General features: G+C 33.0%; 1 protein-coding gene across 1 annotated transcript; it reads left to right on the top strand.

Moving 5' to 3' along the window:
* The first annotated feature begins 5451 nt into the window (after positions 1-5451).
* On the top strand, positions 5452-8660 carry LOC120087333 (proteasome subunit alpha type-4-like). Its single transcript, XM_039044318.1, has 2 exons — positions 5452-5576; positions 7599-8660. Exon 2 carries the CDS (start codon positions 7610-7612, stop codon positions 8360-8362), a length of 753 nt encoding a protein of 250 aa, XP_038900246.1. The 5' UTR covers positions 5452-5576; positions 7599-7609; the 3' UTR covers positions 8363-8660.
* Positions 8661-13218: the final 4558 nt, after the last annotated feature.

Here is a 13218-nt window from a genome sequence, read left to right as displayed (position 1 = left end):
AGGTTCAAAGGATAAAAATCCTCGAAAAAGAAAAGTAATCAATAGTCGAAATGACTCAAATGGATATGGGAACATTCAAGAAGAAACCTGGACATGACTAATGATAAAAATGTTGAAGAGACTCAAATATATGAAGATAACAATGAGATCTCGACAAATTATATCATGATAGGAAAAAGATGGAATAGAACTGATGTAGTTATAGACAACATTTTTTCTTATAGTGTTGTCCATGATATCATTCATGAAAATGTGGATTCTAAACCTAGACCTGTTCAAGAATGTCATCATAGAAAGGATTGGCTTAAGTAGAGAGAAGTCATCCAAGCAGAATTAAAATCACTTTCAAAACGTGAGGTTTTTCTACCTATAGTCCATAAACCTAAAAGTGTAAAACCCATGGGATACAAATAGGTATTTGTACGTAAAAGAAATGAAAATAATGAGATCACAACATATAAAACACAACTTGTTGCACAAGAATTTCCTCAAAGACCAAGCATTGATTAAGAGGAAACATATTCCCTTGTGGTGGATGTTATTACATTAAGTTATTTAATTAGCCTGACTATATATGAAAAGTTTGACATGCATCTTATGGATGTTGTCACAACATATCTATATATATCTCTAGAAAATAAAATCTATAAGAAAATCCCTAAAGGATTTAAGATACCTGAATCATGTAATTCAAGTTATAGAAAATTGTATTCGATCAAATTACAGAGATCATTATATGGATTGAAACAATCAAGACGAATGTAGTATAATTGTCTAAGTGAATATTTATTGAAAGAAGGTTATCAAAATAATCCAATTCGTCCATGTGTTTTTATTAAGAAATCACAGTTAGGGTTTGCTATTATAGCTGTATATATTGATGATTTGAATATAATTGGTACTCCTGAAGAGCTTTTAAAGGCAATAGTATATCTCGTAAAAGAATTTAAGATGAAAGATCTTGGAAAACCAAAATTTTACCTTGATTTGCAAATTGAGCATTTAGCCAATGGAATTTTTATTCATCAATCGACATATACATAAAAGATTTTAAAAATATTTTACATGGACAAAGCACACCCATTGAATATTCCATTGGTAGTTCAATCACTAGATATGAAAAAGGATATATTTTGCCTCGAGAAGATAATGAAGAACTACTTGGTCCTAAAGTGCCATATCTAGGGCAATAGGTGCACTAATGTATCTTGCTAACAACACAAGACCGAATATAACATTCTCAGTAAATTTATTAGCAAAATATAGTTATTTTCCAGCAAAAAGACATTGGAACGGAGTTAAATATGTACTCCATTATCTTCAAAGAACGAATGATATGGGTTAGTTTTATTTAAACAAATCAAACTTTGATCTAGTTGGCTATGCAGATGTTGGATATTTATCTGATCCACACAAAGCCAGATCTCAAACAAATTATCTGTTTACATGTGGAGGAACTGTTATTCGTGGCGTTCTGTAAGAAAACCATCACAGCCACTTCCTCAAATCATGCAGAATTTTTTACAATTCATGAAAAACTCGTAGGGAATGTATGTGGTTGAGGTCAATGACTCATCATATTCGAGGAACTTGTGGCTTGTCTTCCGGTAAAAATTTACCAACGATATTATTTGAAGACAATACTGCACATTTAGCTCAAATCAAAGGTGTGTATATAAAAGGAAATAGAACAAAGCATATCTCACAAAAACTCTTCTACACACATGACTTTGAAGTATATGGCGACATTAGTGTTCAACAAATTCCTTCAAAAGACAACTTGGTGGACTTACTTACAAAGGCACTACCCACACCAACATTCGAAAAGTTGGTGCACAACATTAAAATGCAACAACTCAGAGAACTCACGTGATGTATTCATGAGAGGGAGTAAAAATACTATACGCTTTTTGCCCTTGACTATTGTTTTTCTCACAAGGTTTTGATAAGCAAGGTTTTTAATGAGACAGCCACTGAAGTATATAAAATAATGTACTGTTTTCCCTTCATTAAGAACTTTTTCCCATTAGGTCTTTTCCTAGTAAGGTTTTAACAGGACATTTATTTTACATACTATCAATATCTAAAAAGGAGTAATATAAATGTAATATTTAGATATCCATAACTTATTTATGTTATAACGTACCCATAACCTTCATAGGTTATCTAATCCCATAACCTCCCCATTAACTTTTACTTTGTAACACATACACTCCACCATGCCCTATAAATAGGATTGTAAGGTACCTTTGTAGAGGACACCACAATTGAGTTCAATATTAGCTCTCTACTTCTTCTATTCTACTTTTCTCTCTTGTCTTGCTTTCATTGTTATATTGTTGTTCATATTCTTCTTATTTCATTACGCATACAATATTAGTATATCGTATGTATATTAAATTAATTCAAAGGTGTGTCTATAATAATAATAATAATAAAAATAAGCGGGAGGGATAATGAGGATGGGAACCCATCCCCATTTAGCTCACAATTTTTTTCGTTACTTCCTTCTTCACACATACTACCCGTCCTATAACACAAGCTCCATGAGAAAAATCAACATCTCCAACAGTGAAAGAACAATAAAATTAGAAAAAGAAAAAGAACTATACAAACATGAAAGGGTTTTCTACACAGAAGACCTTAATTGTAGACTCATCACTATTGTTTTCCATATTCCATTTATTTTAAAAATAAACTTTTAAATACATGAAAAAAAGGGCTCATTATTGACTAAAAGAAAAAATGGCTCATTATCTAAGAAAAACGAATTTACTAAAAAATAGAAAGAATGATAAAATTGTCTAAAATTATCTAAAGCCTTCAATGAAAAACTCTTAGGGTGTGTTTGGTATGTGATAAAAGCAGAGAGAGTTGAGTTGAGTTGAGTTGGTAATTATTATCTGGAGAGTTAAATTATCTGGGGAGATAAATTGTCCGTGTTTGTTTGCAGAGTTGAATTGAGTTGGTAATTATTGTCTATGTTTGTTGTGTAGAGTTGAGTTGAGTTGAGTTGGGGATCTGATGCAGTTTTTTGTGAATGAGATTAGTTCTATTTTTTTCTGTTTGGTTTTTATTTCATTCTTTTATTTTTTTTGGTTTTATGCTTTGCTATTGTTGATTAATTTTCAAATATACACGTATTTTCTCAAATCATTTATGACATAAACCGGACAATCTCAATTTTTTTTTCTCAATTTGTAGAACATAATAGATTATTTTTCATATATTCTTTTCAAAAACTGTAGTAATTTTAATTCTCTTCAATCGGTAAAACATACCAACAAAATATATTTCATATTGCTGCTCAATTAATTGGTATATTGTATATTGTATGTATATATATTGAATGTTTATATATATATTGAAGGTAATTATCCCAATTACTAATTGGTATATTGTATGTATATATATTGAATCTTGCTAACTTAACTTTATTATTTCACATATCATACAGTTTATTTTTATATAATATGGATAGTATATTTGAAATTGAAATTGTACATAGGATAATTACCTTTCATTTGATTATGATGGTGAGAATGTGATGTAGTACAGTAACATTTTTCATAAGATCACAAAAATAATATGAACCGACCGAACATGTGGCCGTTTCCAAAAAAAATTCACAAAATATATGTTCTTTTCGATACTTATAATATCCGTTTCATAACACAAACACAAAAAATACATGTAATGATGTATGCAAAAGTTATCATTCTTTTCGACATGACAGTCTATTGTCCATTTGTTGTTATCCAAAAGAACTATAAATAAAATATAGGGGTATGGTCAGTCTACATGTTTCTTCCTAGTAGACAGAGGCAGTACCTCTTTCGTGCGTGTTCGGTACTGTAAGAAAGCAATCTGTCTTCTGAATGTCTGTGACAAGGAGGTCAATAAGGGTGACCTGATCACCCTCATCCAGGCCATCAATGTTGTATATGCCATTTACTACTTCCTTCCGACGCCCGAACTCCAGCTCATACTTCTCCTTTTGCCACGATGCAAGTCTACCCATGTGTGTGCTCTGCATTTCAACAGTCGATCTCATGATGTCGATCATTTCAGCTTGGAATGATGGCCTCTTCCTCTTACTGCCTCGAGATGACTCGGCAGGTACACTCGCTCTACCTGTAGATTGCTCTGCTGGCTCTTCATCTATTTCATCTTGATTTAATGGTGATTTTGTTTGGTGAACCTTAGGTGTGTGACAGTCCTGTGATCCAAGTCGAATCTCATCTTTAAACTCTCTAAATGCATTCGTCACCATCACATATGGGTCCTCACTTGATTACCCTACTGCTCTGTCTTTCCCAAATACGGTGGAGAGGTCATCGTAAGATGGGAATGACTTGTTCCACATCCCCTTCGTATTGAGATGACTCTGCATTGATACATATACACATTATTAATATTTATATTATAACACGTACCCGTACATTTTTTGTTCTAGAATCTTACCCGAACCTAAAGATCGAAAATCTCCCTCTCGACCTGGACACATTTGAACTCCTCGTTCCAGCCGAACCCCCAATCTGAATGTTAGTTGAAAGTAAGTAGCAGCCACGTTGGTAGTAAAGTCAAGTAAATATAAATAGTAAAGTCAAGTAAATAGAAATACTAAAAAAGCAATGAGGATCTCGCTCATGAGGATCTTCATGAGCGAGATCCTCCTCAAGAGCGAGATCAAGCATTTCTTTCCTAGCGATGCTCACTTTACCAATAAGATTCAACCCACATTTCTAGTGAGATTTCCTTCTAGAGCAAGATCTTCATCACAAAATTAGCAAGATTTCACTTGTCGAGGTTGAAGTTTCGACTTATGTATGTCGAAACTTCAACCTTTGACAACCCTTTATACATATTGTTTCCAAGTTTTTCTTTGTTTGTCGAGTTCTCAACGTTCGATTAATGTTCGACCTATGTATGTCGAAACTTCAACCTTCGACAACCCTAATATACATATTGTTTCCAAGTTTTTCTTTGTTTGTCGAATTCTCAATGTTCGACCTCTACATTAATCGAATCCTCAATCCTCGACTTCTAGCTTCGATCTCCCAAAACAACAATATTTCTCTAATAAGTTTCAAAATAGCCTTATTTCCCTAATAAGTTTTGAAAACAACCATATTAATATAAAAGGTCCTAGTTTTGAGGGGATAAAAAATGAGAGCTTTGAGTGGGTAAAAAAGGGTTTAATAACTCATAGGTTTTCTTTATAGGCTTAACAAACATGGGTAATAAATACCCACCTAACTCAATAACTCATACCCATTTATCAAACACCTCCTTAATTCAAAAACATTTAAGGGGCTAAGAGAGTTTTTCATGTAAAAATCTGAACATGAAAATACTTGGTAATATTATTGGGCTATTTCGAAAGAAACCCAACTCTCATGGGCCGTAACCGTAACTAAGCCCACTTATAGATCGAAGTTTTCTTGAGGAAGAAGCCGGTGCCTTTGTAGCTGAACTTGCAGCCAATTACAAATCTGTTCTTCTCCTGACGACATCAGCGATCTGAGCGAGCGGGTTAGCTGACAATAATTCTCTTCAATTTCTTGCTGTTCCAGGTGATGTTCTACTTCGTCTCTATGAATTGTTTCAAATTTGTAATACGCTGACTTTTGCAAGTTTGTTTGATGGAATATTGTTCCTCGAGGGGAGTGTCAGCGTAGGGGATGTGATTTGAAAGGGAACTCTGGCAACTTACTTCGAGCATATGAGAATTGGTCATTATAAGTTGAATATAGCAGTGGAATTCTGAAAATGCATTTGAGTTTTAGCCCGAGAATTGGGATTTTACGATCCATTTCATGATTTAGTAGTTAACGTTTTGGTAATATACTTGTAGTTGTAGGTTCCTGTACGAATTATAATCTTCTATCTCCCTTGCCCAATTTTTGATTGGCCTCTCGAGCACTTGGAGCCACTTTCTGAGTTTTCTCCTTATTAAGGAACTTTTTTTGGTGTCTACCTTTCAAGAAAATGTTGAAGAATCGAAAAGCACTTTCATTCAACGAGAGAAGACTAACACTTATTCAAGTTTTCTCTTCATATTATTGCTCTAATTGGATAAAATGCCGGAGATTTCCTTTAAGAAGGTATAGAAGTTGGAGGATTTTATTTGGTGAATTGGGTGATTGTAATTCAACCTTTACAATTACGGGTGCTAGCCTTACTGTAGGAAGGAATACGGTGTTAGTTCAGAAATGGCCGTGGAGATTTCCAGTTATCCATCTGGCCTATTATCTTTGTTGGGTAATATCAAAGGGACCCAATAGAAATATTTCATTGATGAATGAAATAACAGGATAAACCCAACACCAATAGGTGTTTACAATAAAAGTCCCCAATTAGAGCATAAATAAGATAAGCTGAAATGAGAAAAAAGGATACTTCATTTTGCACTAAAGAAAAGCAGTAGAAAACGCTAAATCCACAAAATGATCAAAAGACGAAAAAGAGTCTCTAAAAAGACACATGTTACGCTCGCCTCAAAGGTTCCAAAAGAAAGGCCGCACCAAGGCCAATCAAAGCATCTTCTTTGTACCACCAAAAGGATGACCAATCAGAAGTAGGTCCTGCGAGCAATCAAAAGGGACTCCTTGTCGAAGAACAATCGAACGCATGAATAATATTGTGGAAGTTTTGTGAGCCTTTAGGTTTTCTGTTTATAATCGATTTGAAAAGCTGGTTTACTTCAATTGATTAGTGCAAGTTGCTAGAAGTAGGTTTGGGAGATCGTTTAGATGGGTGAACAAATGTTTTCTAATTCGTTTATTCGTTTATTTGACAAAATGTATGCACATGTAGTTGTTATCAATAGGCCGGATTGAAAAGTTCTGTGTCATTTTAGATTCAACTATTTTGACGCTAGAGGTTGGAAGAAAAATCCAATACATTCTCAACTGAGTCCTCTTTTGGAAATTTCTGTACTAGTCAATTTGTTCTCTCTGTCATTGTCAATGAAGATAGCCTGGAAAATTGTATTTCCTAAGACAGTACAATTCATTTTCCGGACTTCAACACCTGTTGTAGGTTACAGATGGGGCATCTCACTAAAATAATAACAACCCTTGGACCATTCATTCATTTCTTACAAGTACTTGACTGGAGTATGGACTTGTCAAGCTAGACCACTCATTCATGCATCTCTATAATGCGCAAGAACAAATATTGTCACTATCATATTTTTTTCATTTTTGTGTTCTTACAAGATAGACGGTAGAAATTTGGATCATTATGGGGGAACAACAAAGTTGCTCTGTAATATAGACCGAAGTTATTTGGGTGTGGGTGAGAGAGGCAGAGGTAGAAGGAGATTTTGCAATGGAAATATAGAAATGTATTTCTAGATCCTCAGCTATAATACAATTCATAGTGTCTGAAAATGTTGAAATATATATATATATAAATTCAGCACATTTTATTGTCCTCATTGTTTTGTTTGTTTTTTCCCCCTCTGTTGAACAAGGATGTGTTATCTGTGCATTGCCATGTTTGTCTCCCATCCATATATCCGTGCTCAATTGATGGGTTCATCTTGCCCTGCCAGATTATCTATTCTAACTGTCCTGCTCTTTTTGTAACAGGATAACAAAAAATGTCTAGAAGATATGATAGCCGAACAACAATATTCTCTCCAGAAGGCCGTCTTTACCAGGTTGAATATGCAATGGAGGCAATTGGAAATGCAGGTTCCGCTATTGGGATATTATCTAAAGATGGAGTTGTTTTGGTAGGTGAAAAGAAGGTCACTTCCAAACTCCTGCAGACCTCAACTTCCACGGAGAAGATGTACAAAATTGATGATCATGTTGCATGTGCTGTGGCTGGAATAATGTCTGATGCAAACATATTAATCAACACTGCAAGAGTTCAAGCCCAGCGATACACTTATGCTTACCAAGAGCCAATGCCCGTTGAGCAACTTGTTCAATCCCTTTGTGATACAAAGCAAGGCTACACTCAGTTTGGTGGTCTACGTCCGTTCGGAGTTTCTTTTCTGTTTGCAGGATGGGATAAAAATTACGGCTTTCAACTATACATGAGTGACCCAAGTGGAAACTATGGTGGTTGGAAGGCTGCTGCAATTGGTGCAAACAACCAAGCAGCACAGTCAATGCTCAAACAGGATTACAAGGATGATATCAGTAGGGAAGAGGCCATTCAGCTTGCACTTAAGGTGCTCAGCAAAACCATGGACAGCACAAGTCTTACTTCAGAAAAACTTGAATTAGCTGAGGTTTTTCTTTCACCTTCTGGGAATGTCAAGTATCAAGTGTGCTCACCGGAGTCCGTAAGTAAGCTGTTGGTGAAGTCTGGTTTGACTCAACCGACTGCTGAGGCTTCCTAAACACCTCTTAGATGTTGGATTACTTCGTCATGCTCAGTCTGGTATATTTCATGATCTTCATTTGACTTGAAGTGATCACTGGTGTTTGGATATGTTGTTAGATTGTTGAGTTTCATCTTTAATTTGCACTTTATAAAGTTTATATGTAACCATGTTAAGGGTCATTATCTTTACAATGTGGAACTATCAAATCAAGTGATTCCATTGCAGTTATTTGTAGCTTCTTGTTTAATGAACACTGAAAATTGATATCAGGCAAATTCTTGTCTTGCACAATAGTTTCCTTTTCATTTTCAAACTTTCTGCTCGCTTGGGTATTTGCCATTCAAACTTTGGTGGCGAGTCTTTTGTACGTTAGTTTACATTAAAAGATAGCAAAGTTCTATCCATGGTATGGTTTTTGTTTTTTGTAGGATGCCAGATGGGCTTGATTTATGAGCTGCTATGTTCATGGCCAAAATTTTAAATGAATGGGTTGGGATTTATGTGGAGTAAAGGCCCTTGAATTCATTCGACCAACTGGTCGTGGATTGAAGGCCTCTTGGGCCACCTGCCTCCGGCAATCAACATCTCATAATTCTCTCTTTTTTTTTTTTTGTTATTGTTGTTGTATAAACCTTTGCTTGTGTCATTCTCTTGCAATCATGCTCCTCCACCTTCCTGCCTCATGCACTCACTTGCATTGAACTCATACAATACAATAGTGTGCATGTGTCGTAAAAAGTTGAAATTATCGTAACAATCCTACGAAGCGTGTGTGGTGGCCCTAGATATTTGATACTCACTCTCACTCTCACTCTCGGTGACTTGACAATTGCATTTGCTTCCACTCACGATCTGTATATTTTAAATTTGAGAACAAAGACGGATATACAACAATTCATTTCTTCTTTCTTATTTTCTCATCTTTAACTCTCTTTATAAGGAGCGAGAATCGAGAACGACTGACAAGAGTGAGAGTAGGGTCGAGCCATCAAAAGCGATAGTGAGAGTGAGTAGCGAGAATCGAGTATTAAAGGACCACTACATGTGCGTTGAAGGATTATTATAGTAATTTCACCTTAGGATGATACAAGCGGAATTTCAAAAAACTTAGTTTTCCAAAAAATTGGTCTTTTTTCATTTTGTACGAAATTTCCCTCCTTCCTCATTCTCTTCTCGATTGCTGATTTCTTTGTGTTTTATAGTTATGTATGAAGCAGAACATGTCGATTTCATCTCTGTTGGTATAATTGAAGAACTGAGATTTCATTGTTTTTAGTTCGAGATAGGAAAAAGAAAACCTTCAAAATTCTCCACATGGAAGACTCTACCCATTTGCATTTCAGTCATAAGAGCATAACGTACGATTATTGAAGCTCTCCAAAACTCATTTGGATTTTACCATACCAAATCATGGCGGATGTTGCCAACTGTGGGCTCTACACTACCAACATGATCCATCACATTCCAAAATAATAATGTTGGTCCTCAGCAAATGTTTCTAATTATATAAATTAGAGCATCCTAAATTATTGGAGTAGGTTATGACATGTGTCCCTTTACATCTCCGGATTAATATGATATTTGTTTATTTTAGATCTAAGATCGATGTAAAGAATAAATGGCTCGCTCTTATTATTAATACTCACCCTAAGAGGAAGAATCTTTTGCATAGAGATATCTTCTTATTAGAGAAAACGGCAACCTATATTATTAGTAGGAAAAATGATAACCTATCTTACGAAGATCCAATCTTGATCTAGATCCAATGGTTCATTGAATTCAAGACCTGACAATGGTTGTTCGATTTGTCACATAAGTAGGAGCAAAAAACTCTCCCATCTCTCTCTTTTTGGGAATGGTTACAATCACAAGTAAGTGATTGAATGAGCAGGGAGATCCAAAAGCACCAACAGGATAAGCATGTGTTTTAGGAGACGGTCTAAAAAAGGGTCTGGTCTCGAAAGAAAAGATAACTTTCAACAAGTTATAACTAATCAAGATCAATTGAAAGTCCCAAAATTTCTTGAATAAGGAAAAAGGGGGTGAGATAGGTGATGGGTAATTAACTTCTAAGTCGATTGAACCTTTCTTGTCTTCAATAGATGCATACTATGCAATGAACCTAATCTTTTGAGAAAGAAAAAAGAAATGTAGCTTGTAGCTTAACTCTATCTAAATTCATAAATTAACTAATGAAAGATTTTGATTGCATATTCCTAAAAATTATACAAATAGCCTAAACCTTATTATGCCATGCTCATTTGCATTATAGACAGTCGTTTGGTTTCAAACTGTATCCAAATAAACCACTTAAATGGATGTGAAGTTTGATCATACGCACTATTTGTTGGTCTATAACACCGTGGCGTTATAAAAAGGGTAATGATACGTAAATTATAAATTATAAGATTAAAAAGGGAGAAAAAAAGATAACATCACGGATATCATATGTAAATTATAAATGAAATGTACCCATGCTTGAAGCCATGTGCAGCTGCCTATGAAATTGTGCTGTCAAGTTTTAGGTCTCCTTTTGTCTTTCTTTTTCCTTAATGTTTTGCCAATGTTTTATGTTTAGTATTGATTTGTCTGACATCTTTTGTTTTGATTAACATATTTGTAAATAGCAGCTTCCCTAAACAAATCTTCCTTTGTTATTGCACATCCACTCAGATCTTTGTCATACATGCATACAATTTTGTATCACTCTCTTTTATTTAATTAACACCATGTTTTTTTTTTTAATATTTCAATATTTCAAGTCATAAATAAAGTATTGTGTCAGTTTCTAGTGCATTCTTGGTTAGTTTAAGATCACTCTTGATTTGAGGGGGGAAAATTTTAACACTTAGATTACAAATTTAGTTTTTATAGTTTGAAAAAAAGTTGTTTATGAGAATTTTATCGAAATATATGGGCTAAATTTTAATTTTCAATTACAGGAACTAAATTCTGACTTTATCAAATTTGTAATTTAACAAAAAAAAAAAAACATCATATTTACATAAGAATATGAAAGAAGACAACATAAACATAGTTCCACTTTTGATTTTTTTTATTAAAAAAATACAGTTAAATTACAACTTTAGACCTTACAATTTGAAGAAAGTTATTTAGAGAGTTTTATCAAACCATATGGACTAAATTCTAATTATAAACTATAGGGACTAAATTCTTATTTTACCAAATTTACAATTTAACCAAAAATAATATTATATTTGCAAATGAATACGGAAGAAGACAACACGAGTATGTTAAAGAATGTACTATTGACCAAAAGGTTAAAGATTTGAATCTCTCACCCAACATATTGTTGAACTCTAAAAGGAAAAAAAAAATCTTATTACCGTTTCAAAAGTCAATGATTGATTTTTTTTTCTTTCTTTTTGTTGATAAATTTCTCAATTTAAATATAATTTAGTGAAAAAAGACGTCAATTACTATTTCAAAACTCGATGCTCGATTATCTTTTTTATTTTTTTTCTCCACTACATTGCTAGTTTGAATGTACTTCATTTCCTCATTGTGTTGTAGATGTAATCATTGAAACCTTTGGGGGACAAACTATTTATTGATATATGTATAAGGTGGTTTAAGAAAATGAATTCTTGAAAAAGAAGTCTATCTGAAAATATTTTTTTAGTAAATAATTATAAAAATAAAAATAATAACTAAAAAAAAACCCTCATGGAATCATTTTTTAACCATAAAATAATCTTAAGTGTAAATAAGATTATCTAGTTTATAGATTATTAGATAGTGAGAGTGTATATAAAGAAAAATGTATGATTATTGTAAAGCTTGTAAGTTTACATTTAAAGAAACCTTAAATAGACTAAAGAAATTTTCAAATATTCATTGTCAATTTTTCTCAACATTTTTCAAATTCTAATTATAAATGGACTTTGGTTTTTTTTTACCTTAACAAATGTATAAAGTTGGATACATAATTTTCAAAGAGAATAAATTATAAATCAACTTTACCTCATTAAATATCATTTTCCTTCTTCTTTTTTTTTCCATTTATTTTAAGTCAAAAACGAATTTTTTAACTTTAGTAGAAGGAATTTGTAGAAGCCCATATGTATCAAATTCATATTCAAAGTTCATCTTGAAACAAAAGTATTTGTCTAAAATATTTATAGATAAAACTTTTTTACTTTTGAGTATTCAACGTTTCTTTTCTTTCTTTCTCGGCTTAATCTTTTTTTATCGAAAATATCACGTTTTAATTAATTAAATTATATTAATAGTTCATAAAAAAATTTATTCGATATCGTTATAATGTGATTGTTTCATATATTGGTTAGATATAGATTCAATAATCTACATTGTAATTTCTTAATAATTGTGTGTCGTTGAGTCGATCACGTGAGGTAGGGGTGTTCAAAAAACCAGATGACCCAAAAAAACCAATCAAACCAACCCAACCCAACCCAACCCGTGCAGTTTGGGTTGGGTTATCAACTCATTGGAGTTGGATTGGATTCAAATAAATGAAAAATTTATGGGTTGGGTTGGTTAATGGGTTCACCTAATATAACCCGAACCAACCCGAATTTATTATTAACTTTAAAATATATTTTTTTTGTTACTTATACAATTATTTATATATATATTGATTTTAATCTTATTTAATTCCTTTGTTTTTTTGAATAATTTATTCTTGAACAAAAATANGATTATTTTGGTGAGGGAAGGGATTGAGAGAGAAGAAAAGATGAAGAGCTTAGATCTCAAAACTCTATGTGAGATTTTTATTTATATATATATTTATTTTAATTTTATTTAATTCCAATATTTTTTGAATAATTTATTCTTCAATAAAAGTAGTTTCTTTGCACTTTAGAAAGAAAAATTCACTATATAAA

This window comes from Benincasa hispida, chromosome 9, assembly GCF_009727055.1.
Source record: "Benincasa hispida cultivar B227 chromosome 9, ASM972705v1, whole genome shotgun sequence".
NCBI classification, from domain to species: Eukaryota; Viridiplantae; Streptophyta; class Magnoliopsida; order Cucurbitales; family Cucurbitaceae; genus Benincasa; species Benincasa hispida.
Note: the sequence above shows the minus strand (reverse complement) of the source record. Positions and strands in the feature narration are given on the sequence as shown.